Source organism: Gopherus evgoodei, chromosome 4 (genome assembly GCF_007399415.2).
Source record: "Gopherus evgoodei ecotype Sinaloan lineage chromosome 4, rGopEvg1_v1.p, whole genome shotgun sequence".
Lineage (NCBI taxonomy): Eukaryota > Metazoa > Chordata > Testudines > Testudinidae > Gopherus > Gopherus evgoodei.
Window position 1 is genome coordinate 137550286 of NC_044325.1, and position 26634 is coordinate 137576919.

At 52.9% G+C, this 26634-nt stretch overlaps 1 protein-coding gene across 6 annotated transcripts in view; it reads right to left on the reverse strand.

Moving 5' to 3' along the window:
• Positions 1 to 25464, reverse strand: part of LOC115651605 (lymphoid-restricted membrane protein-like) — a 28265-nt gene extending 2801 nt beyond the window's left edge. Inside the window, exons 1-13 of one of the 6 annotated variants that reach the window (XM_030562692.1) lie at positions 25310 to 25464; positions 17768 to 17953; positions 12273 to 12382; positions 10655 to 10715; positions 9719 to 9796; positions 9151 to 9226; positions 7007 to 7082; positions 5564 to 5591; positions 3924 to 4064; positions 2891 to 3022; positions 1871 to 2018; positions 1027 to 1076; positions 335 to 385 (exon numbers count right to left, since the gene is read on the reverse strand). In XM_030562692.1, the coding sequence (XP_030418552.1) occupies positions 335 to 385; positions 1027 to 1076; positions 1871 to 2018; positions 2891 to 3022; positions 3924 to 4064; positions 5564 to 5591; positions 7007 to 7082; positions 9151 to 9226; positions 9719 to 9796; positions 10655 to 10660 (786 nt within the window). In that variant the 5' untranslated portion in view covers positions 10661 to 10715; positions 12273 to 12382; positions 17768 to 17953; positions 25310 to 25464. Of the gene's footprint in view, positions 1 to 334; positions 386 to 1026; positions 1077 to 1870; positions 2019 to 2890; positions 3023 to 3923; positions 4065 to 5563; positions 5592 to 7006; positions 7083 to 9146; positions 9227 to 9718; positions 9797 to 10654; positions 10716 to 12272; positions 12383 to 17767; positions 17954 to 19240; positions 19314 to 20666; positions 20898 to 25309 lie in introns of those variants that run through there. The other 5 variants (XM_030562691.1, XM_030562689.1, XM_030562693.1 and 2 more) reach the window with 5 other exon arrangements.
• Positions 25465 to 26634: the final 1170 nt, after the last annotated feature.

Sequence of the window (26634 nt, forward strand, 5' to 3'; positions counted from 1 at the left end):
AGGAGAGGAGCCCAGAGCTGTGCATGCACAAGGTGTCAAGGAGGGGCGGGTGGAAGTGGTCAGGCAGGAACGCATGGCTGTGTAACATGCCAATACAGCTGGTGTCTGTGTGCACGCGTGAGAATGTCAGGGAGGAGCACATGGCTGCGTGACAGTACGTGGCAGTGAGCCTGCGAGCTTGTCCAGTCTGAGCGTTCATGAACATGCATGCAGTGGGCTGATGGTACAGGACGTGTCTCTGGCACGTAATGTGACAGTGCCCGGAGGTACAAGTTGAGCAGGCGCGATCCCATGCACGGCTCTGCCCCGGTTGGCGTGCAGGGGGATTCCTTACCGTGAGCTGTTTGGGAATGACAGCGATGCTGACTCTCCGACGTGACGACACCTGGGATGGAGGGAGGGGAAGCTCAGTTAGTGCCGAGTCCCCCCTGTTCTGCTCCAGGCAGCCAAATGGACCATGGGCGCTAACTCCCCCATAGGGCACAGCTCCCACTCAAGGGTCCTGCCACCCTCGTCTCCCTGCCACCTTCTCCTTAACTCCACCCTGCTTGCCAGCGGGAGTGGCACTGCATTATGGGAGGGGGGATGTCACCCGTACCATCCCTGATGCTGTGGGTGCAAGAGTCGGTCCAGGCCAACCCTCCTCTGGGCTCACTGTGGGGCCACTAATGGGCCTTGGATTTTCAGCTGCAAGGGCAAAGCTTGCCCTACCCCTAAGAGAAGATCAAAGGCCAGGCAGAAGCCCATGACCATCCCCCACACCTATAACCTCAGGAAAGGCTTTGTAACTGCCCCACTCTACCTCCCTACACTAACCTGTGGAGGCTGCCATCCAGCCTGGGCTGGCCCAGTGCCTGTCACACACACACCCAACCTTGAGCTGCAGGGGATATCGCTATTATGTTCAAACTATTGCCAGAGAACCACCTCCTTCTAGCCAAATCTCTGCCTCTCACTCTGGATACTGGAGCTGGATAGCCCTGCCTGAGACGGGGCCATAAAGCCATGGGCAGGGGCACTCGTTACCTGCTGGAACGTTCGCATCAGGGGCAGTTTCAGTCTCTGCTCACTGTCATCTATGGAGACAAAGGGGAGGGGGTGGCTCCAGAGGTGGCCTGATAGCTTCTTACACCTTGGGCAACTAGCTCCATTCTCCCACCCACATACCAACCACCCAGGCCTGCCCAGTGCCCCGCTCTCCTCCTGAGCTCTGTAGACTTGTGTCTCCCCAGTGGCTTATGCGGGAATTTGCCCAGCAGAGAAGCTCAGTGCTGATGGAGCAGGGACAGACATCGGGCTGTTGTCCGAAAGGTCCGTTTGGTTGGATGGTTGCAGCCCCAGTAACTCACAAGGCAGAGAGCTGCTCATCCAGGGAATCTGAGAGCCTCCCACACAAGGGCCTGGGGAGTGGAAGCGGAGGAGGAGACAGCGGATGCATTGCACCCCCTGCCTCTGGGCCATGAGGCCTGTAGCACTGACTCCACACGCTGCTGCATTCCCAGCTTTGCTACCTGCGTGCCTTCTGCGGCCAGGACTGGGGACTCGCAGGCACTCAGAGCTGGAGGTCAAAGGTAGGCCCCCCCGATAGGGCCCTTCTTTGATTTTTGCATGTGGTCCTGTGACCACTGCCAACAGCTGTCACCAGCGGCACGTGGATACCAGGGACCAGGTGGACTCCTGGTGCAAGGGGGGGCAAATGACTCTAGCGTGTGCCTCCCTTGGCTGAAATGGACTCAGACCGTTGGAGACCAAGTGACCCACCCAAGGAGTCAGTGGCAGCACCAGGAACAGAACCCAAGAGTCCAGATGCCCAGCCTTGCGCTTTAACCATTAGGCCATGCTCCCTCCCCAGCACCCATGCCCACTGCACCCCTGTTCTCAGCCAGCTGCCGGTTGCGGGAGTTCTGCTGGATCAGCCGCTTCATTTCCTCCAGCTCCGTGTGTTCCCGCAAGTGATGCCTCTTCAGGTTCTCCACGTGCTGCACCATCACCTCTGCCGCCCGGCTCATCCGTGCCTCCTGGAGCAGAGAGTGGGGAGCGGGATCAGGCCGCCAGGCACAGCCAGTGCTACAAAGCCTGAGCCACTCCCCGGGGAGACTGGGGCAGCTGCCACCCTTTGTGGTTCTATTCAGATTCTTAGACCATGCCCATCACCACAGCGTCAGAGCTCACGCAGAGCTCTGATGAGGGCACGGACTTTAATGGGAGCAGACCTGTTAGCCAACCAACAGAGCCCAAAGCAGTGCTGTTCAAACAGCCCAAAGGCTTCCCAGGGGCTTCCTCCCCCTTGGCATTCCCCATCACCGGCTCCTTGAACATGAACATCCACCGCTGCATCGTCATCTTGAGGACTCCCAAGTGCTTCCCGTGGGCCAGCTGATGTTCAGATTAGCCCCTTCCTGCTTCCCCAACAGCCAGGGGCAGAGGAAGGCAGGATTCCATTGCTCTGGGCAGCTGGATTCAGGCACAAGGAGGAGGATCTGGGACCCAGGAGCGAGCAGCAAGAAGACAAAGCGAGGTGGGAGCTGGGGCAGGAGCCAGGAGGATGCAAGGTAACAGACCAGTTGGTACCTGGTTAGCATCTGCCCCCAGGCTGGCCAGTCTAGGAGAGGAGCTGTCATTAATGCCGGCTAGCCCAGGGGTGGATCTGCTGGCTAGCTGAGGAGGGTGGGGACCAGGGTCCGTGGAGCCAGTCCAAGAGCAGGTTCTGGAGAGCTCAGCATGTGAGTGCTCTGGGTTGGCCTCGTGGTGCTGAATCTCCCTGCTCCCGTGGATCGGTGCAGCATTGGTCCCCTGTACCATGCTCTCCATTGATGGGGCTTTCACTACTGGGCTGGGGGAGCTGCCTGGACACCCTCCCACCCTGGGCTCTTGGAGCTGCTGGACCCACCTGATGGACGGCCCCCAGCTTCTCTGCCGCGTTCATCGCCCGCTCAACAGACCCTGCCAGCACCGTCAGGCTTTGCTGCAACTGCCTGACCAGCTCCTTGCGCTTGGGGTCGACGCAGGACAGGCCCAGCCTCTGTAGGGTGGAACCAGCAGCCTCTCTGCATGATCTGCACAGGAACCAGGCCCCTTCCTCACTGGACTAGAATAGCAGCAGCCCAGGAGATGCCCCAGCCAGGCTAGGACACCACGTCCAGCCAGTTCCACACCAACAACCCAGCTGTTGATCCAGTGCTGGTGAATGTGGCCAGAGGAGAGCCTCATGTCCCCTATCCATGGAACAGGACAGCCCGGGCAGCAGCAGAACCAGCTCCCGCCACTGAGCCAGATCACTGCTGAGGCCAGCGGGAGTCACCACAGCTGCAATGGAAGCTCAACAATTCACAGCAGCTGAGAACCTGCCCCAGTGGGATGTCCTCGGGTGGAAGCGTTCAAGCCTCTCTGCTGAAGTTGCCAATGTTGAAGGAAGGTGCTAGGATGTGGACAACTCGCCAGTAGGAACTGAGCTGGGATCCACAGGCTACATCGCACACCGGCCACCAAAGACCCAGTGAGCTGCGCTTGGCGGGGCGGGATTCGAACCAAAAGCCTTGAAGCAAAAGGCTTGGGATCCCATTGCCAGTGGCATGAGCCAGCCAACTCCCCAGGCCGGAGATGACTCCCTCTGCCCTGGAACGCACTGGCGGTCACATCCAAAGCCGGGGAGATCCGGAGTGCAGGACGAGACAGTGACGGCCATGCAGGAGTCAGCACCTCTCCCAGTGAAAGAAACACCCCCCAGGGGGAGCCTTAAAACTGCCAAGAGAATCTGCGTCATCAGCACCTGTGGGGCAACGAGTGACCTCGCCTGCTCCCCACTTGGGAGACTGGGCAACAGAGCTGGGATCAGATCAGAATCGAGCACCGGGCTGTCCATAGGGCACACGCAGCCAGGATCACCCTGCCCAGCAAGATGCCCAGAACCCAGCCCCACTGACCTGCAGTGCTGCCCGGCACTCCTCCAGCTCCTGCTGAATGTTCTCCTCTGCCACATCCCGTGCCCGCTCCTCCACCTGCACCCGCCGCCGCAGAGTGAACATGTCACAGCGGAAGGCCAGTGCTAAGTGCGTGAACGCTGCCTACAGAGGGGAGAACAGGGCAGGGGTCAGAGGTCATCTCTGATCCACGTCCATAAAGGACAGGGACATCGTCCGTGACCAGGAGCGGGGCAGAGCTGGGCAGGTGATTCTGGGCACAGGGAAAAGAATAGGTTTGGTTTGATTCCTTTCGTAGAGCCAGGGGAAGCCGCTCCTCTCCTTTCACCCCAGCCCATTTCCAGGTGCGTCCCTCAATCCCACCGACTCCTCCTGGACAGCTCCACCCCTCAGCGCTTACCCCTCCTGCTCTGCTCCAGCAGGCAACGGGAAGCACTGGGAGCAGTTTGTGCAGCCCGCTCTGTTCTGCATGTGCCCGACTATCGTCTCACACTGGTGGGTTTACACTGGCGTAAAGGGAGGGGGGAATGGGGCCCTTTAACCAGCATCAGTGCCACTAGGACTGCTCACACAGCTGGGATCCTGGACCGTGTGTACATTGCTGGAAGGGTGGTTTTCTAAGTTCTAACGGGGGGTAGGTGGTCTTCTGCTGAGCTAGCAGCTGAGCACTGGAAGCCCTGCTGGAGGCTGGCAGCTCCTCCCCTGCAGAGAGCACAAGCCAGAGACACACTCATCCTCATTAACCGAGACCTGAGCAGCTGCCAACTGGGAAGCAAAGCCCCAGACTGCCCTGGCACTCAGGAGACAGGGATCTTCCTCGTCTACTGATTTAGTGGTGCCTTTTGCAAGGCTCAGAGCACTTGATAGCATTACCAAGTACTGTCGATGTGCACAGAAGGATCACTTCATTTAGGACTAAAATGCAGCCAGCTCGAGGCTGGAACTCAGCAGTAGTTTAAATGCATGCGTCAAGGCCACTGTTTGGAGGAAGGGAAGTGAAGCATTTCCGTCTGTGGTTGAACGGCTAGGGGAATTCAGGTAAGAACGAAAGGAGAAAGAATGAACTTGTGGGTTTGGGCCAGGACAGTGAGTCAGGAACTCTAGGTTCTGTTCCTGGCTCTGGGACCCTGGGCAGGTTGCTTCCCCTCTCGTGCCTCACTTTCCTCATCTGTAAAATATAGACCACCCAATCCTTGGTGTCTCTACTGAGATTGTGAATTGGCGAGTCTGCAAAAAAGGGGTTTCCTGGGTCAGCGCAACTCCAACCACCTTCAAATGGCCATAAAAACCAATTCTGGTCACTGCTGGATTTGACGTGTGACCTAGAGGTGAGCATTGCTAAACTTCAGCACCACTCTGGCCAGTGGCCTCCTATACTGGCTTGATGTCCCAAATGCTGGCACTGACCATGGGGGGCTGTTCCAAGCTGTAACCCTATTTCACGCAGCACGTGGGGACCCTGGTTTTAACCCATTCACTGTCGCCATTGGCCTCATGAGATTGCACCACACAGTCTGGGTTGGAGGGGGAGATGCACGAGGCAGCCCAGGTGATGAAAGCCCCTAGACGCAGCTAGAGGGGACAGTTCTCGGGTGCATCGGTCTCTCATTGCCATGGCTGATCGGCTGAAGGGCAGAGCTTACCTCCACGTCCTGCTCAGTTAAAGCCACTCTGCAAAGGAAGAGCACATATGGCCGTCAGTGACGCAGGTGACTCAGTGAACCGTAACACCCAGCATTTACATCCTAACACCCAGTCAGCGCCCATGGCCTGGCAGTGCCCAGCAGGTGGAGGGCAGTTCCCAGAAGTGCCCTTTTCTTCTGGGGCATGGTTTGCCAATGAGCCCTGTGCACCCTGTGTCCCCAGAGAGTCTAGCACAGCCTAGGAGTGAGTAGATCCAGGCGTACTCAGGGGAGCTTGGCATGGTTCAGGATACACGGGTCGGGCTGGCTTGACAGAAGTCCTGTGTTTACAAACACAGCAGGCGCCAGTCAGGAAAGCTTCCCCAGGCCCACCAGTGGGGGGCCAGACTTGCCCTGGAGGGACCCCTTCTAGGGCTGAGGGAGGAGTCTTTCCTTAGCCTCTCTGCTGAGTGTCAGGGCAGGAGCAGATCTGGCTGAGACATTTGCACCTCAGTGTCATATCGCAGAGATGCATCAGTTGTCTCTCCTCAGAAAGGTTTTTGGGGACTGGGAAAGAGGAAGAGAGAGTGGTTGACATTATAGCTGTGTGGTTAGGGCCCCAGCCTGCAAGCAGGGCCGGTTCCAGGGTTTTTGCCGCCCCAAGCAGAAAAAAAAAGCCGTGATCGCAATCTGCGGGAGCTCTACCGCCGCCGCTTCAGTCTTCGGCGGCAATTCGGCAGCTGGTCCTTCGCTCCGAGAGGGACCGAGGGACCTGGCGCCGAATTGCCGCCGAAGAGCCCGACATGTCACCCCTTCCCCATGGCCACCCGAGCACCTGCTTACTGGGCAAGTGCCTGGAGCCGGCCCTGCCTGCAAGATCATGTTCACATGCCAACTCTGCCTGATTTGGAGTCATCTGGGAAGAATTCAATCAGGCACAGCAGGGACCTGAACCTGGGTTCACCTCATCCCTGGCCAGGGCCGTATCCAGCAGGCTATAAAGTGACTGATGCGGACACACCTCACCCATGGCACAGTCCTGTCTCCACAAGAGGGCTCCAAAGGTTTGGATTTCATTCCAACTAGAACCAAGTTGAAAACCCTCTGAAGTGGCCATGAAATAGACCAGCCAGCCAGCCACCTCCTGCAATTCATGCCCCATCATGGCAACCTGTCTGCTGGGAACATCCCGCCCCAGGGCCGAACTGCCCTGAAATGGGGACTGCCTGATTCTGCCTCCTGCAGGATATAAGCAACTCCCATCTGCTGCGGGAGGAGAAGGGGGCCCCTGCGCTGGATTTGAACCAGCAACCCATAGGTAAAAGGATGTATACCCCATAGCCACCTTGGCTATTCTTACGGCCACCAGCTCACTGTCACTTCACCTACAGCTTGAAACCTTCCAGTGTCTTGGGCACGCAGCAGAATTTAACCCCATAGGAGGAGGAAGGGTAGGAGTCCTACCTGTGCAGGCCCAGCCGCTCCAGCACCGAGAGCTCAGGCAGAGAGTTCAGCAGTGGGTCTTCGGGAGGGTCAGGATCTGGGAAGGAAAAGGGCCACAGTTAACCCAGAGAGCATGACAGGAGGAGCTGGAGGGAGGAGAAACACTAACTCCCTGGCGGTGTCTACGGGGCCATGTCACTCAGCGTCTGCACACTGCAATCAGGGGACGTGACCAGAGCTTGGGTGCCGGAGTAGTGAGACCGCGGCAGCCAGGGCTTCAGCGCAGGATGGACTAGCCTACCCTGGATGCTGGGTAATTCCAGGGGCAGCCAGCCTGCATCGAAGCTCATACTATCACAGCCTCACTGCTACTGGTATTCACGCCGGCTAGAGTAGTGCTTGCTGTAGCATGTCTGCACAGGCTGCACTTATTTCCCCACACCCCCCATTGCAGCATAGACAGACCCTAAGGACCACAGTAGTTTGGACACTGGCCTGGGACTCAGGAGACCCAGGTTCAGTTCCCTGCTCTACCACCAACTCCCCGTCTGGCCCTGGATTTGTCCTTTAGCCTCTTGGTGCATCAGTTCCCCCATCTGTACCATGGGATAACATGCCCCACCACGGGGATAAAGACGGAGGTGCTCTGATGCTGTGGTAACAATGGGATAAAAGCCCTGCCTCAGAGGGGATGCTATGGTAACGGAGGCCGCAGAAGTATCCTAGACTGCAAAGCAGCCCCAGGTAGCAAATTACCCAGCAGCGGATGGAGAAGGGCCCATCCATTTGCATCACTGGGATAGATCCCACCCTTCCTTGTTGAGGGTCACTCTAGGCTTCCACCCCTCAATGGCCTGGCCACTGGCTAACAGCTGGTGAGATGTCACAGCCAAGAGCTCCAAGGACCATGGTGCACACTGGCTCCCACACAAGGGCGGGACCCAAGCCCAGGAAGCCCCGTTCAGACAAGTAATACCCCCTCCAAAGCTTGTTGAGGCTCCTCTCCTCTGACTCTCTTACATAGCCCATTCCCCTTCTTCTCAAGGCGACAGGATCCTCCAGGCAACCGTTCCCACCTCCCTCCCTCCCTCCCTCTGAGTCCAGGGGGCTTTCTGGACCTGGTGGATGGCCCCATTGTTGGGGAGGGAGAAGGGGTGCTGGTAGTTGGGGGCATAGCCCGTCCTCCTCACTGAAACTATCCCTAAGTGTGAGACTCCTTTCCCAAGCTTTATCTGAACTCTGAGATCCCCCTGTGTGACCCCTCTCACATCTGATCTCTTCTTACCCAAAGATTATCCCACCCAACAACCGGTGCTAATCCTAATCCAGTTAGAATCATGCTATATCAGGCACTGTGTGCAGAGGCCTCGCTCTGGACTAGGGAGCGGAGAGCCTCTGATGATGCAGCCTCGGGTCCCACCACACTTGGAAATGCCGCATGAGATGATTTTCCTTCACATGCGTATGTACGCAGGACCCAGAGGGGACGCAGGGAGAAAGCAACAAAGGCCTGGCAGGATTGACCCCCAAGGAAGGAATTCAAGAATCCAGGCAGGTAGCTTGGTCAAAAGCCCCATGAATGCCGGGGTGGGGCCAGAATGGTGTGGTTTGGGACATCTTGGAAAGTCAACCCATTCTTCTGGCTCGAAGGGGTTCAGTCCATGCCCCAAGAGACACCTTTAAACACCTGCATCTGCTCCAAGCACAGATAACGTGGTGGGCAAAGGGGAGAGTTATTGGGAAGAGCGTGGTCCTTCATTGGGTGGGAGCTGTGGATTAATCCACCCACTGCCTTAAAGAGGGGGAGTGTCGGACAGAGGGTCCAGACCAGGTTCCACGCTGGCTAGAAAGGAATGTAACCAAGTTCAGACCCTTCACGCCACAGCCCAGTGCAATGGATGTTCCCAGCAGCCTGCAGCACATGGGCACCTGCCCCATTGGCACCCCAAGCTCTGCAGGGCACGGAAAGGAATGGGACCCAGTGGCCCAGGAAAGGAGGAGGGGAACAGAGAGAGAAAGGAAAGAGAAAAGAGTGAAGAGGGAAAGGAGGAGAGAGATCAGAAGACAGGGAAAAAGGATCAAGGAGGGAGACGAAAGGACAGAAAGACAGGGCTCTGCGAGGGGAGGGGAATGGCAGCAGCAAAGACTGAGACTCACTCACCAACCTTCATCACTCTCGCCACTGTCCCCAAACTGCGCGCTCAGCTCCCTTCTTCTAGAACCAGCCACCTGGCCTCGCTCCTGGGGAGCAGGAAAACACCCATTAACATCATGGGCCAAGGAGTAACCTGGCCTCCTGCCCCACACCCGCAGGGGAGGCTGTAAGTGAACAAGCTGGGGCAGCGAGGCCACATCTCAGGAGGCCACAAGAGGGGCACAGTTGAGGAGGCTGCCAGCTACTCCCAGGAGGCAGCCCTGGAGGGAGCGTGGCAGATGCATGGTCTCAGAGTGGAGTAGTCCAGAGATGGTGCTGGAGGGAGCAGGGCAGCAGAGCTCCTGGTTATTCCAGCACCATGCTCTGCCAAAAGAAAGGGCAGCAGAGAAATGGGCAGGGCTACTGGCGAGCAGAGCACTTGCACCTTTCCACATAAGGGAGGAATTCCATTATGCATCTGTTTTAGCAGGGAGCAGGATTTGGCCCTAAATTCAAAGGAGGCAGGTAAGCATACATTGGGTAGGTAAGTGAAATCCCTTCCAAGGGGGGGATTCATATCCCACCACCACCTCTCTCACCTCATCTGTATGCTCTGTGCTCTGCCTTTTCGCAGCCAAAAACCTTCCAGAGCCTTCCTGGGAATGGCTCATTTGTTCCTAGAGAGAAGGCAGAAGCCAGGCCCATGAGAACATGAAGGAGTTCACCTCTATCCCGGGGTGGAACAGAGAAACTCGTGCAGCGCGTTTCCTACTAAACCCAACCCCAGAAACCAGCAAGGCAATGAAGAGCCCTCAGTAATGCACAGGCCTCACGTTGCCAGGGGAGAGCGATCCCCGGACAGAAATAAACACTCCTGTGCTTTGGGATCCTTTGAGGTGAAGGTGGCTGGAGAAATCCAGAGTTGGTGCATTATTAAAATGTATTGACTGGTGTTATGAGACAGAGTGAGCGATGGGAGTTAACCCAGCTCATCATGCTGGCTGGGTGGCACTCATTTCAAGTTGCACCAGGTGTCCAACCTGACCAAGGCAGGAGGGAAGGAGACTAAACCCCTCACCCTCAGATGCCACTGGAATAAACAAAATCTCTGGTGAACAAGCCAACTATACTGCCCCCTGCTGGCGAAAGCAGAGATACCCATTGTTGGCACAGGAAAGTTGATGTACCACAGTGCCCCCTATTGGGGAGGGGAGCTGTGAACTACTGCTAACAAGGGCAGAGTCACTGAAAACAGTTGATGGGGCCAATGGGAGCGGCTTAGGGCACTTCTGGGGAGCACAGAGAGGCCCAAACGTCCTTCTGGGTTAAACACCCAGCCTGCCAAAACCAAGGGTATGGCAGGTCACTGGATCTGCGCCAATCAGCCTCCTACTGAGCCTGGGGGCACCCAGAATGCGGGAGCAGCTCATGCTTGGCACAACCAGCGGGGTATGGCAGGAGTTGCCCTGGAAAAGTGTAACAGCTCTCTGCTTCTCCCCAGCACAGGCTGCAGACCCCTGCTGCCAACCTGTTACCTGCATGAGAAGGTTGCGCAAGTCTGGCTGGCTCTGCCGCAGCTGCCTCAGTTGCTCTTTGCTGAAAGGAAGGGGGTGTTCAGGTTAACGAGCAAGACACTCCACCAGCAGCGATAAGCCCTTAAGGCCCAGTGATAGATTCTCTCCACAGCTGCCCTTCCGTGAGCCCAACTCACAGCACAGACCTATGCCCGGAGCCAGGCAGAAGGCATCCCCATCGTGAACCTAGTTCTGCAGCACTATGCCATGGGGGTGGTGGCGGGGAGAGACAGTCCTAGATCCTCCACCTCTCAGCAAGCCTGAGGCTAACCCCTCTCCAGCCCACTCCGCTGACACCATTCGCCTGGCATGTGCTTTGCAGTCCTTACCCTTTCAATGTCACCGTTTCACACCCGCTGCAGCAGGTGCCGTGGACTCCTTGCTTATGACCCCACTAAGCTGGGCACAGAGACACTCTCCAAAGCCATTTCCAAAAAGGAATGAGTCACCGGCCCGGGGCGGCGTTCACATTCATCGCTTTTCACCCAGCTGCCAAAGGGACCTAGCATCCCCTGGCTACTTAAGAGCCAGTGCCCTTCCAGGAGGCATGAAAACAACCCAGCTGCTGATAGAGCAAGAGCGCCATCTAATGGGAAAGCTGCCACACTGCCGGCATCTCCCCCCAGGTATGTTCTTGCTTCCTAGACAGAGGCCTCAGTGCCAGGGCCGGCACTACCATTTAGGCGACCTAGGCAATGGCCTAGGGCGCCAGAATTTTGGGGGGGCGCTATTTTGCGGGGGGGGGCAGCACACAGGTCTGGTGGACTACCGCAGTTATGCCGGCGGACGGTCCGCTGCTGGAAAGGCTCCGGTGGAGCTGCCACAGTCATTTCAGCGGACGGTGTGCTGGTCTAAAGGCTCCGGTGGACCTGCGGCAGGTCCACCGGAGCCTTTAGACCAGCGGACCGCCTGCCGGCATCACTGCAGCAGCTCCACCGGAGCCTTTCCAGCAGCGGACCGTACGCCGGCATAACTGCGGTAGTGCACCGGACCCGCAGGGGGCGGCGAAATGGCCATCCGCCTAGGGCGTCAGAAACCCTGGCACCGCTCCTGCTCACTGCCTTGGGGCAAGGAGGCGAAGAGCCCAAAGGAGTTGATAAACTGTGCAGACTGATGTTCAAACATACAGGAGAGAGTTTCTCTCTCTCTCTCGCACAGGTACTGCTCAGCATACCTGCCATTGCAAGGCTGCCAACCTGGTATAATAGACAATCTCTAGGCCCCGGAGGGAAGTCATACACATACCTCGCTGCCTTGCCTTACCCACCCATCCCTCGTCACCAGTGAGAGAAGGACAAAGGTACCGAAAGGCGTTTGCTCAAAGGAGGCTCTCGCATGGGCATGTTCAGACCCCAGTGCAGGGTCTTATCAAGCCACGGGTTCGAGAACTGGCCATGGCAGAGGTGATGCCTAGCAAGGAGAGCCAGGATCTCCTGGGTTTTATTCCTGGCTCAGGGAAGAAGTGGGTGACCCCATCCTGAGTGTACCCCTCGTGCCTTTACCTCTCCCGAGTTTTCCCACTCTGAGGCTAGGTCCTGGGGCTACAGACTACAGCACCCTGCATATCAACTACACATACCCAGCCGGTCCAAATGGATTCAAGCACCTGCAGTTCTTCTCTTCAGGAGTCTGGGATCAGCGGAGAGCAGAGCAACCAGGCAGACTCCTCAAACCCACGTATTGCTTATCCTAGCAGTAGAAACAAAGCAGTTAGAGGATTTTAGAACAACAGGCTAATGCAGGTCTGTCTTAGCCAACGGCTTACTGTCCCCGATGGCAACTGGGGCAGGCCTGACATCTTCAGAAACCCGCAGCAGGTGCCTGTGGCTCAGTTTGGTTCAACAACTTTCTCCCCCGCCCCCCCCCCACACCACTCTTGAGAGCACATGCCCCTTTTAAGCCCTGCTATAGTGTCATTCCCCACCCTACTATTCCTGGGCTTTGACACATCTGGACACACACACACACACACACACACACACACACACACACACACACACGCACACACACACGCACACACGATCAAGCCTGAGTCCCCAGAGCCAGTGGCTCTGCCCTTGTCCCTTTAAAAATCCTCAGCCATTTGCTGAGGGGTGGCTTTTTCCTGCCTGCTTGTTTTTCCAGACAGACCCCTATAAATGGAATGAACCTATTCAGACAGTAACTTCCCAATAACTTGGTCAACAGAGCAGCTCCATGTCCATCTGTGGGGGGGAGGGGGAGAGTGAATCATTTAAATATAGGTCTGCAAAGCAAGGCTCCTGGGTTGCATCCTACCAACTAGTGCATGACCTGGGGCAAGCCACAGTCCTCTCTGTGCCTCAGTTTCCCTCTTTACAAAGGGGACTCTTGAGATCTATGGACAAATGGCGCCTACACAAAAGCGACATCTCTGCTGTATGCAGAAGGGAGAATGCCTCTCAAATGTGATATTTTTAAAGCGGTGTCTCACCCAGCAATGACTCCCTGCTTCTCTGCTTAGCACGGAGGCGTCAGTGGAGAAGGAGGCAGTGAGGGATGTTTGGATTCAGGATGCTGTTGCTTTGCTGTTTGGCTTCACACTGGTACTCAGGGAGGAATTCATTACTGACACGGCCAGGAAAAAAGATGAGGGAGATTTCTGCACCGCTCTGATGCCAGTTTCCCCTCAGTGGCCCCATTCTCACCATCCTGCTGTTTAATTCCCCTACTGAAATCACCAGCCAGCCGCCTGCCTCAGAGACTCTACCCAAAAAAGATCCCAGAGACCCCACCAACCATGGATAATTTGGGCTCCTTTAAATTGTGGCCTTCTTCAGCTGCTCACCCTCTGTGTGCCTCAGTTTCCCCTGGGGGTGGGGTAATGATACTTCTCTTACAGAGAGGTTGAGAGGATTAATGGCTTTGAGTCATCTAATAGAAGATACTTGTGTGTGTCCCAGCTACCTACTGTCCTGTCTACTTTATGGCTCCAGCTTAATCATAAAGCTTTAATTATTGGAGGATTTTTTTTTTCAAATCAACAGATCTGGTGCTGACAGAAAGGTGGCAGACTGACAGCCCTGCTTCCTCTGTCTGTCCACAACACGGACAGCCTGGCCTGTGACCAGGCAAGCTCCTAATGCACCTCTGCCCTGTGCCTTAATCAGGGCTAGGAGAGACCCTCTCCCTTGAGACAGGAAGGGAGCTCAGTCTCTGGGACAGCCCCCACCCCATCAGCTGAGACTGCCAACAAGGGGAGGTATCAGTGCCCCTGTGGTGGTGGGTATGGCAGCATGAACCCGTCTACTGGGAGCTGAGACCCACCTGACTCATTACACCGAGCCCCCATCACACAGGAACAACTTTCTCTGCGCTAACCTGGGCTGGATTCATACTGCCACTGCAGAGGGAACAGGTGCCGCATCCCCTTGCCAGCCACTCTCAAGGATCCAGCTCCAAAAGGAACAGTGCCTACAGCAGCGTCTGAACCCAGCACGTGTGTTTTCCAAGCAGCCACTACAGCTGGTGACTTTGCACCCTCCCTTTTGCCTTGGCAAAGGGGAAAGTGAAGCTGTTTACCCCTAAGTGGGTCTCACTGACAGACGCATTTCCTGGCACTGGGAAAAAAAAGGGTCACATTCTGCAGTGAGGTGAGAATGCAGCAGGAGCCCAGATACCCCAGGGATGGGCACAGGGTAGATACATTAGATAAGTATGTATGAAGACGGGTGGCTAGATATACTGATGAACCAATAGAGAGAATCCGTGGATGGTTGGCTAGACCAATGGCGAAAGAGAAAAAGACGGAGATAGATAAGTGTATATATGGAGGTAAATGGGTAGGTATAAACAGGTAGTAAGACTTGACAGTGAGGAAAGAGTTAATCTGTATTGTACAGAAGGGAGCCAAAGGTCTTCATGGTGTTTTATTAGCATTATTATCGTTAATAGCATTCCCTGCAGCTATTTCATCATCCCACTGAAGCGGCTGAGGGTTTACATCAGCCCTCTGCTTTGTTAAAGGGTCACAGAGATAAATAAGCCAGTGTGATGGGCATAGAATTGTTAGGGAGAGGAACATGGTACACCTGGAGGACTACAGTATCAAGGGGGAACGCAGTCAAAGGGGAATAATTGGCCAAAATGATCATTAAAAATAGACTAAGAAAACATCTGGAAGAGCCTGACCTAGGATCTACCCAACAAGGCTCCTGCAAACGAAAATCGTGTCTCGCTAAGCTATTAGGGCTCTTTGGAGGTGTCCCTAACCTAGCAGATACAGGAGAATGAGCTGACGTAGCTTACAAAGGATACATTTACATACTTGGTCCTGCTTTGGCACAGCAAGATGAACTAGATGACGTCTCGAGGCCCCTTCCAGCCATGTATTTCTTAAGACTATGTCTACACTGCAATCATGGGGTGTGGTTGCAGCTCATGTAGACCTTGTACCTGAGCTAGCGAGGTTACAGAGCAGAGTAAGCCAGGGCAGCATGGGCATCAGTGTGGCTAGCCACCCTAGTAACGACCCACAGTTCTGGGAGGGTTTGGACAGCCCACCCTGAAGCCTGTCCTACCACTGCTTCGCTGCCCTGGCACCAGAGATCACTAAATTAAAACCAGCTCAAGTACATCTATACCACAAGCCGCAGTCACCCTGGAACTGCAGTGTAGACGCACCCTTAGGCTTTCAAAGGCTATTAGGGACATTTAGTCATGGGAACACTGGGCAAGTATTGGGGTGGAACAACCCCAGGACAAGAGACAGGGGGCCAAGAGTAGGATTAAGTGGTTGATCTTTATCATGGTGAACGGCTATCTGCGGGGGCCTCAAGGATCCACACTAGGCCCTGTGGTGTTTAATATGTCTATTCATGATCTGGCAAGGGAGGTTGCGAAGGAGTGGCCTCCTCCCAGGTGCCCCCTCAGGGCAGCCCTGAATGCAGTCCCTTGACTCAGTTTCCCCTCTTGGCTCCTCAAACGCAAAAGAGGCTTTTACAAATCCAGCCACAACAGCCCTTCTTAGGGTCTTGTTTAGTAACTTACAGCTCTAAATTAAGCAGAAAAATCTCCCCTCCAGCCATAAGCTGTGCATCGTCCCAAACTCCCCTGTCGGGTTCTTTCTGCCTGAGCAGGCTACTCCCAGCAACTCCCCTAGTTTCAGGGTCTTCCCTGCAGGACCTCTCTCGCTTTGCAGTCTCCCCACAGCCTCCCAAGCTTCCCCCTCCCTCTGCAGCTTCCTGCTGCCCTTTACAGGGGAACCCCTCTCCTCCGTACCCAGCTGGTTCTGAAATCTGATTAAACCTCACAGCTCATCCCAGGTGTGGCAGGCAGAGTTAACAGTACTGCGCTGGCCAGCTCCAGGCATCCAGCACTCATTGAGCAGGACTGAAAATCCCACAGGAAACCACTGCAGCAGTTTGCTCAAACAATATTGCGTTGATGCAAGAACACCTGGGAGCTTTGGGGTTAATTTAATCCCAATGGTTGGGTTTAAATCATGCACCCAATACCGCAGAGCAGATGTATGGGAATCACAGTTGTCAGCAGCCAGGACTTACGCAACAAGAGTTGGATAAAGGACTCTGCCACTTCAATATTAGAGAGGATTAAAGGAAGGAAGCATTGGCACAGGAGGACACCCAGGGACTTGTAAGAAGATACAGACCCCGTATTTATCAGATTACGGTTGATATTGTTTCCTTTGTAACCAGGTTATTGCTTTCATTATAGGGCTATGGCTCTTTATATGAAGCCATTTAATCATCTTTGGAAAGAACTTTGGGAACTATGGATGGAAGATACTAAAGTTTAATAATGAACGAATATGTGATACTTCTGTGCCTCGGTTTCTCCATCCATAAAAGGGGGATAATGACCCTAACCTGCTTTGTAAAGTTTCCTTTCCAGAGGAATGATGCTTGGCAAGTGCCAAGTATCGTTATTCTCCACTAGGGCCCCACTTTAAACTTTATAAACATGAATCGTCCTACTGATGTGAAACAGGACTCAAGTTAAGGCCCCAATCCTGCAACTAGATCCACGGGGTGGGGGAGAAGGGTGCCTGGCGCAGAGCGGAATGGTTTGTGTGTATGATTGTTGTATATTCTGGAAAGATGTGATCTGTGAATATTGTGCATTGCTGAGCATTCTGCCACTGTTAGAATAGATAAGTGAGATTTCTGGTGTACGTTTTATAAGTGGGCTTGGAAGGATTAGATCTATCAGTAATTGTCAGTAACCATCAATTTCACCATACACACACAACCAGCTACAAAATATTTCCATGAAAAAAATCAAAAGTTTACGGATAGGAAAAAATGATGCTTGAGAACTTGGAGTTTAAGGATATTGAACTTGTATATTTTGACATGTGATGTTGACAATTTGTTTTAACAGTTATAAAGCTTTCACTTATTGAATTGCAGCATCTACTGTCATTAAATAATTGCCTGATCCACTCAACCCCATAGTTTCCCACAATTGTGAAGGTTAAAAAAAAACAAAAAACAAAAAAAACAGAAAAATGTTTTAAAATAGACCTTATCAATTGAAATTATATAAAAAATTGAACTCCGCCAAGCCTCTTTATAAGGTATAGCTTGGGCATGTGAGTTAAGGAAATTTGTTTCATGCTGGTTTAAACACAGTGAAAAAGGAAATAAAAAAGCCCATGTAAATCTAACAGTCAATGCAGAACAACGTAATGGTATGTTACACCATGACCTGCATACAAGTCATATGCCCATATGCAAAGCTGGTACAATAGAGTATGATCAGAAATGTGCCAATCGCCTATTCTTACTATTTTCATTGTGGTAGCACCCAGGAGCCCCAGTCATGGCCCAGGATCTTACGGTGCAAGGTGCTATACAGACACAGAACAGATAGATGGTCCTGCCCCAAAGAGCTTACAACCTAATAAATAATACCCAGCTCCTATCTAGTGCTTTTCATTAGTAGATCTCAAAGTGCTTTACGAAGAGCAGTATCATTATCCACATTTTACAGATGGGGAAACTGAGGCAGAGAGTAATACATCTGTAAGACCTAAATCTCTCCTCCAGATATCTATCAGTTCAGTGACTAGCAAATATCTCCCTGGGTACTTACCTGTGTGAGCCTGCTGGAAGGATCAATACGTAGATTTTGTGGGGTGACCCCACTTTGATCTCTGAACTCCAGACTGCCGGGGATCTGTCAGTGGAGTGAGGTGGGAAGCTGAAGACAAAGAAAGAGAAGGAATGCTGCAGAGGGATGGCAACACTCTCTGGAGCTCATGGGGTATGCTGAGCGGCCCTGCGGGTGAGAGAAACAGTCAGAGGGGCAACACCACCACGGACAGGCAGCAGAATTCTTCACTTCAGAAGAAGTCAGCATTTGAAACAGAACAGGCAGGGAATGTGCTGATCTGGGGGTTCCTTTAGGAGGGGTTCCCCCTTGTCCCAGAGAGGCAGAGATTCTGGGTTTGTCATGCCGTTCCCTCACTGCAGAACCCCAGTGGGATCTCAGGGCCAGACCAAGAACTCAATTCAGCCCCAGCCAGCCTTGGAGTGGGCAGCTAATGGAGGGAAGGGACGAGTCAGGAGTCACCTCCAAATGGTTCCTCCTGCTGGAGCTAGAGAACTACATCCATCAGCTGCAAGCAGCGGCGAGGTAAGGACTCATGCTCCCCAAATAAGGGTTACACAGGGCCCCTCTGAGCAGCCTCCACTACAACCCAGTCAAACACACAGGCACTCCCACCTCCATCAAGGCTGATGGGGCTATGGACAAAGGCCTCACGCATCGTTTCAGGGGGGCATCCCATGAAACTGTGGGGCGATGCACTGTGATCTGTAGCATTTCCTGAATCTCTGTGGCCCTGGGATCCTGTGACAGACACCCCATTTCACACCACACCTGGAACTCTGCCCTCCTTGTGCTAACCCAGACCCCATGCCCACTCTGGGCCTCTCCACAGCCCCCCTTTTGTGGTTTGCGCCCTACTGATCCTCTCTGGACCAGCTGGGGAGTGACCAGTTCTCTGTCCATGCTCATTACACCTGCTCCCTGTGGTCTCTGTTGCCAGGAAGACATACAGGGCAGCCTGGGTGAGGATGCCAATTCACCATCCCTTCCCAGCACTGGAGAACAAGCACGTTCCTCTGAGCCCCCTTGCTCCTGTCCAGAGCTGTCTGTACCCTGACGTGGCCTGTCAGGGTCTCTTCTAAGGCCATCCCTGGCCCCGCCATTCCCCTGCCAGAGTGCTGGCACACCCAGGGCAGAGTCCTCCAGGGCTGCATGACAAGGCTGGGCACAATGAGCCACTCTACCCTCCGCAATGGATAAACCCTGCAGGGGAGGGGAGACCAGCCTGAGACAGAGCTGGCACTCTGAAGGGACCCAAGCCCAGCCCTGCCCCTTGTTTCCAGCAGAGGCCGGAGAAGTCCTGAGCTTTGGGGTGCCCCTGTGAGCTGCCCTGCCAGAGACTCCCTGGAAGCCTGGAGCTGCAAGGCAGGCCCTGGGTGTGCAGGGCAGATAACTCCCTGCCTCCAAGTAGCCCTCCCCACAGAGCCCTGCCCCCAGCCTCTCCTCCTCGCCTACCTTCGACAAGTCTTTGGCTCTGGGAGGAGAGACCCTCCCCTAGGACGCGGCTTTGGAGAAGCAGGCAATGGAGAGGGTGGGCCCAGAGAGAGCTCCGTGCTGCGGCAGCGCTGTGCCCAGTGGGACATTCTTCTGCTGTCGGAGCATCTGTTTACGGCAGCTCCCTTCCCACAGCCTGACTTTTTCTCAGTTATATACACAAAGCTCACTGCCACGCTGCCCCCTCCCCTGCCAAGCCCACAAGCCCAAGGCAGGAGGCAGGCAGGGCGCTAGGCAGGCTAATATCCCCCTAGCCCCTTCCATCCACTGATCTCCAATCACTTGGCAAACTAATGAACTAAGCCTGACAACACTCCCTTCTCCCACCCCCGGGAGTGAGCCAACTGATCCATTTCTGACAACTGGGGAAACTGAGGCACACTACATGACCCTGGACAAGTCACTTCCATTCTAAGTCAGTGGCAGAGACGGGAATCAAACCCAGCTTTGCTGTTAGCCCTTTGCTCCCACCACAAGGAATCAAACTCCTCTGAGTCTCAGGCATCGAGAGAAATACAATATTGTCACACACACACGCTCCCAAGTAACCCTATTCCCCTGCACCATTGGGTCTCTCTTGGGGTATATGAGAGAGTCTCATGGACCTTGGCCTCATCTGATCCCAGCTCGCTCCTCTCCACCACCAGGGCGAGACTCTCCCCTGCAGCTCCTGCCATGCAGCCTGTGACCTCCCTGTTTCCCTCTTTCGCCTCAGCGGTCCATCTGGTTTCAAAGCTCAACTGAAAACTCCACCTTACACCCTTGCCTCTAACGTCTCTCATCCTGGCTATTGTTCATTACAGGGGAGGGTGAGCTAGGGGATCAAGTGCTCGACTGGGACCCAGGAGACCTGGGCAAGTCCCTTTCCCTCTCTGGGCCTGTTTCCCCAGATGTAAAACTTACCAACAAATTTCTACTGGAGGCAAAATCAGGGTACCGTTATGATAGGTGCAGTATAGTCAGTGCCAGCCCCTGCCCCAAGGAACTTACAATGTAAAATATACAATGGCCCAGCCTCACAGGACTGACATGAATCTTCATTCACTGAGGCCCTTTCCAGTCTTCCCACAGAAGACGCTGGAGAAGGCCAAGGTATCATCCTTTTCCGTGGCCAAGCGTTTGGTGCAATGCCATTCTGTGGCACTGTATCAAGATGAGGGGGCTCCAGGCAGCAAGCAGGTGGGGGGAGCTCAGGCAGGGAAATGTCAACAGGGCTCCTCCTCTACCTCCTTGGGCTCTCCTCCCACCACACCCAATAGACTCTCAGTGCTGTTCTGCTTGCTACCAAGTATGATGGCCCAGTGGCTCTGCCAGCGATTGTCTCTGGCCTTGGGCGAATCCCTTCATCTCTGCACCTCACCTCCCCCATCTGGCTAACGAGACGCACCTACCTCCCAGGAGCCCCGAGGATGCATTCGTGCTTGGAGCGTGCTTTGAGGTCAAGGATTAAGCATTCGTGAAGATGCTGTGTCTTGTCTTCTAGTCAGGCCAGGCTGCTCCAGGAAGCTGATCTCCCAGCAGGCGCGCTCTCCCTGGAATGTGCTTTCCCTGCTCCCAGCCGTTAAAGAAGCCCCTTGTTTATAAGCTGCGTTGCCGCCTTGTAAACACTGCGCGCTTGCAATGCTTTCGGCTCCTTCCAGCCCGTTGCCAGCAGAGCTCAAAGCCCTTCAGGAAAGAGCTACCCCTGGTACGTGGAAGGGGAGAGTGGGTAAAGCTCCACACCTGGGAAGGTGAGGCACTGCTGCCAGGTCGGGGGGAGACGTGGTACTGACCCAGCATGGAAATGGTGAAGGAAGCCCCCTGCTGTCTCCAGAAAACTTGATGTTTATCTCTCAAGGATTTCATTAGCATAAGTCAAGATGTTTATACGGCAGCTATCTTCCCCCCAGTATTGCACGACCACTGCCCCCAATGTACAGGCCTAGCCCACCCTCCCACCCCATTTTCCCCTATTCCCTGCCACAACAGGCCCCTGATTTCCTTTCCCCCAGCACTGCATCACCCTCCCTGTGACCCCCGCTCTCTTGCCAACAGCATAATGCAGCTGCCCCTACTGATCAAATCGCATTGCAGCCCATAAAGCAGCTTGTTCCCTTAATAAGATTAAAGCTGCAGTCGGGCGATGGCCTTAGGAGCTAAAGATGAGCAGCTACCCCCAGGCAGGAGAGAGACCCATGCAGTCTCAGAGCAGATACAGCTCTAGAACACACAGTCACCCAAGCCTCCAGGCCCAAGGAAGTAGTGACTCTGCCTTTTTTGAGGCTTGCTACTGAAATCCTAAAGTGGTAACACTCAACCCTCCTGGTGCTGCTGCAGGGGAAGAAACAGCCAAAGGCTCCCTGGATGAGCAGCCAAGAAGTACGCAGAAAGATCAGGCTGTTTGGCAGTGTGTCCGCATGGCAGGCTCAGCCCCCTCTTCTGGCTCCTCTGGAAACGCTCACAAGTTCTGGCTGCACCTCCTGATCTAGGCACGCCCCAGCCACGGCCTCGCAATGTTGTGGCACCTTCTCAGCTGGCCAAGACATCCATCCAGCACTGCAGGAGGAGGAAGCTGGACAGGGGGTGCTCTGCAGCTGTGGGGCCTGTGTCTGCTCCCTCGTATCATGCCTCCAAGCTGAGGTCCTCTGGGTGGCATCCACCAAGTCCCTAAGTGCCTTTGAGCAGCAGTGGGCACTGCCTGGGGTTCCCTGCTCAGTGTCCCCTTCTGGTTCCCTGAGTTTTAACCTTTGGGCCTCACTCATTCCTGTTTTCTCCTTTGTTGTCCCCAGTACTCAGTTGCAGCCTGGACTGGGCAGTTCCTCTCTCTTTAGAGGGGCCGGGCCTTTCGTTTTGGACACACCTAGACCCACCTGTCCCAGTGCTGCAAATAGTACCGTAGGCTTGGTGTGTTACTGCCAGACATCCGCATGCAGAACCCACACATGCACTGAACCCACGCTGGCGTGCTCGGCAGCGGGGTTTGGGGCAGAGAGCTTGTTGAGCTGTGCCCACATCCCTACCTGACCATTTTGCAATGGGGAGGCAGGAAAAGCACAGGTAGCTGGGCTCCCATTTACACAGTCCTCCAACGCCTATTCCACAATTTCCTGTACCTGTATCTTCTACCTACTCACTTTCCACGTGCTCTCCATGCCCCAGAAGCTACCTGAAATTTGGATCAGGCTTCCAAAACAACCTCAATGCTCAGACCTGTATTGATGTTTCACAACATCCCCAAAGTTTTGGGGTGAGGTGGTTACTGCTTAAACTCCACACACCCCCACCTTGAAAAGTAGAACTGCCAGAACATACTGAGTTCTCTTAGAGGCAGTAACCCCAGAAATGTTTAAGGCTCTACTCATAAAAAGACCTACTTTTATGCACTGGGAATAGGCCCACTAACTTATCTGCAAGATCATGGCCTTCAAAAGGCCTGTTAACCCTTCCAGGATTGGATTGTCTGTACAGCCCCTAGCACACCTGGGCACTGGTCATTGTTGGGGGCCACATTAATACTAGTAATTAGTAATAAAAGCTTAGGATCAATAATAAGGGATCATCACAATTAGAACTAAGTAAACATTTTTTAGATGTTTGAGAGCTGAGCAGAGCTATATGAGAGCTAAGTATAATTACTGTGGGTGGACTGAGATCTTGCCTGGACATTTTGCAAGGCATAACTGTCAAGTTTCACCCCCTTCTTTTCATACTCTAAAGTCTTTATTGAGAGCAAGATTTCTCCCCAACCCCCTCCCTGTTCTCTCTCTCTCATTTCTTTCGATTTTGGTGCCTTAGGGTCACGCCATCTCTGCACTAGTCCACTGTACAGTTCAGAGAGCAAGCCAGCCCCAAGAAAGAAAATAAGCCCTTTTAATACAGCATTCCTTGGTCATCATCAAGCTTTTGGAGAAACTGGAGGCAAAGGCAGGAAACATCTGACAGATGCCAGATCATCCAGGGGTTAGGGCACTAGCGTGGGCACACAATAGCAAGCAGGGGAAGGGTCTGCAGTTCAGGACTGAGCTGCGTTAGACTAGTGGGTGAGAGAAAAGGTGGCCTAGTGATTTGGAAGTCCTCAGTTCAAGTCCCTGCCTTGCAACCAACTCCTGGCAACCGTAGGCAAGTCACTTAGCCTCTGCGTGCCTCAGCTCCCACCATGTACAATGGAAATAGCCCAGCCTTCCCTCACAGGCATGTTTCAAGGACAAATACAAGAAAGATACTCAGACATTAGAGTGAGAGGAACCAAGTACCTCAGTTAGAGTCCCAAGATCTGCAAAAGGCAGAAGCTAAGTCACAGGTGCAATTAATAAGCAATAAAATGGAGCAGCGTCACTCTTGAGAAATACTTTCACACCTGTGTAGTGAGTTCTACCTGTAGCTCTCAGCATTTTCCAGTTGGCTTCTATGCAATGGGCATTAAACATCCATCTTTAAAATCTAATGTCTGGCTGTTTTAAAGCTCTTTCCAAAGATTGGTCAATATCATTATCCCCATTTTAAAATGGAGAAATGGCAGTACAGAGAGATCAAGTCAATTACTGAGAAGTCAGTAACAAAACTAGAGAACAGAACCCAGGAGTCCAGACCACCCATCTGGCTCCTTCTCTGCTGAATTCTGTCTTCTCTAATCCATTAGCAACACAGTGAGATAGGTTAGACACAAAAGGTAAGATTTAGCCAAAAAAGGGTGTAGTACAATTTTATTTACATAAAAAACTTAAATATTCTTTCCCTTAGAAGTTGCAACCAAAACAGTACATACTAGGGAAGGGCTTGTTTTCATGATCCAACGTGGAGGAAGAGCAACAAGTAAATAGATAATCTTAAAGAATTAGACAGAAATAGGAGGTCAGCTAAGGGTAACAATGACAGATACACCAGCATGGCGAGATTAAACTGAAAGGTCAGGCTTTTCAAAGAGGGGACATGACCAAAATATATAAAATAGATGGTTTGGGGAAAGTAAATAGGACACCCTCCTATAGATTGTGGCTTTTTCTTCAATGTATAGTGTTGTGGAACTCATTGCTACTGTTAACCACTTTGGGCAGATCAGAAATTTGCATGGATAACTGCCACAAACACAAGATAGGATACCCACTGAAGTGGTTCAGAGCTTCTCTCCTCCAGCTGATAATAGAGACAACCTCCCTTCCATCCTCTCTCCGCCACCCACCCCACAGTGGCACTGCTGCCTCCAGCTGTTGCTTCCACAGGGCTCAGAGCAGCACAGGGACCTGGCACAAGAGCCTGCTACCCCACACACCCCAATGCCACAGAGGTGCAGACACACCCCCATACTGGAGGACAAGAGGCCAAACATCCACATACCTTAACCTATTGATTCCTGAGCAAACTTATGGGGGGAGCTGGGGGGGAAGAGGGTTCTGTTCCATGCAGTCCATCCCCCAGAGACAGCACCTTTGCTATTAAGGTTGTTGGATCAGGCCTTACCCAAACTGTTTGTGTAAGGGGCCCCTAGCTGTGAGCAAGAAGCCAAAAGGGGAGAATCCGAGTTAATGCACATCAGCTGCTGTTTTAATTATATGCCTGTTAAAGCAGATCTAAAGCAGACCATGAACTCTCCAATACTATGCTCCATCCATGAGCTGAGTTGCTTGCCCTGCTGGAAGAGTCAAATGTTATTTTTTCCATCACCTAGAAGATGCATCAGACACAAACGCTGCCCCCAAGCTTACAGCCTAGTAATCAGTGTGGCGTGGGCATGAAGGGAGGCATTTGCTCTAGCTGCCTCTGAGGATTTACAAAGCCCAGCATTGAAATTAACAAGAGATGTTCCTGCTTGATCAGTACCAGCTCTGCTGGCTGATTGAGACCTTATAGACCAAGCCTCTGTACTCTGTTCTCACAAGCCTCTGTACTCTGTTCTCTCTGTACTCTGTTCTTTGGTCTGGTAATAAAGATTTCCCTTTAAACCTTGCTTTAAATCTAAACATAACGTAGCCTGCACAAAGTGAAAGCATTAAAGCACCCCATGCAGAGACACATTCCAGCTAAGCATCATTAACTGAGAGACAAAGTAATAACCTGATAGAAGATTTCCACAGGCTTCTTCAGATGCGAGCAGCAGCTGCTTTTTCTGGATTCTGGGCTTACACGCCTTGTGCTCTGCTGTGAGATCTACCACCCCCTTAACTGATGCAGCCTACTACAGCCACATCTTCCCAGGCTCCCTTCAAAGCTTCCTTAACCTGCTTTCAAACAGGAACAACTGTGATGATGGGGGATTATCCAGTCCTTTGCTTGCAAAGCAAGTTGCTCAGATGATAGTGGCTGCTGATGCTGCAGGCATGATTGGTTATGTCTGTGTGTAGGGCAAGGCTCAGCAACAAGCAAGAAACAAGCCAATGCACCTTACTGTGGCCCCAACTTCCCCAGCTGGCAACTATCTATTAGCCATCAGACCTTCAGCAACAGCACCCATAAAACAAGGTGCCAGGACGAGAGAGAATTTTAGGATTAAGAAGGCTCCTAGCAAAGCCATAGGAAATGTACCCATTCTCTTTGCTCTTGCTTGGAATTTCAGGCCTGAACAAAATCTCAGCTCAAAAATTCATCAAAACATCTAAGCTCTACCTGATTTCACACGACTGCAGATGCTACACAATTCTGACACAAAACCTGAACCTGAGTTACAGGAGCTGTCATAAACAGATAGTTAAGGGTTAATGTCTCTTTTAGCTGTAAAGGGTTAACAAACAGTAAACCAAAAACACCTGACCAGAGGACCAATCAGGAAACAAGATACTTTAAAATCTAGGTGGAGGGAAGCCTTTGTTTGTGTTTTTTGGGTTTGGCTTTGTTCTCTCTGGATTCTGAGAAGAACCAGACATGTAAGCAGATTCCTCCAATCTTTCTGAAAAAAATCTCTTCTGTTCTAATTTTAGTAAGTACTAGGAAAAGGCTAGTTTAGTCTTTTGTTTGTTTTCTGTATTTGCAAATGTGTAGTTTGCTGGGAGTACTTTAAATTGTATTTTGCTGGGGGGAGGCTTCTCTCTAGTGTCTATAAGCTGAAAGACCCTGTAACTTTTACCATTTAAATTAGAGACAACTTTTACTTTTTTTCTTTCTTTTTCTTTAAAAGTTTAGCTTTTTAGGACCTGTTTTCGTTTTTTTTTTCTTCCCTTGTTGAGGCTCAAGGGAATTGAGTCTGTACTTACCAGGAAATTGGTGAGAGACTGGGAGGGGGAAAAGGGTAGAATCCCTTTGTTTAAATTCACAGAGCTTGAATCTGTCTATGTCTCCAGGATAGCCCAGGGAGGGAATGCCTGGGAGGGGGAGAGAAGTGGGGGGGGAACTGATTTCTCTGTGTTGTGATTCAAGGAGTTTGAATCACAGTAATCTCCTAGTGT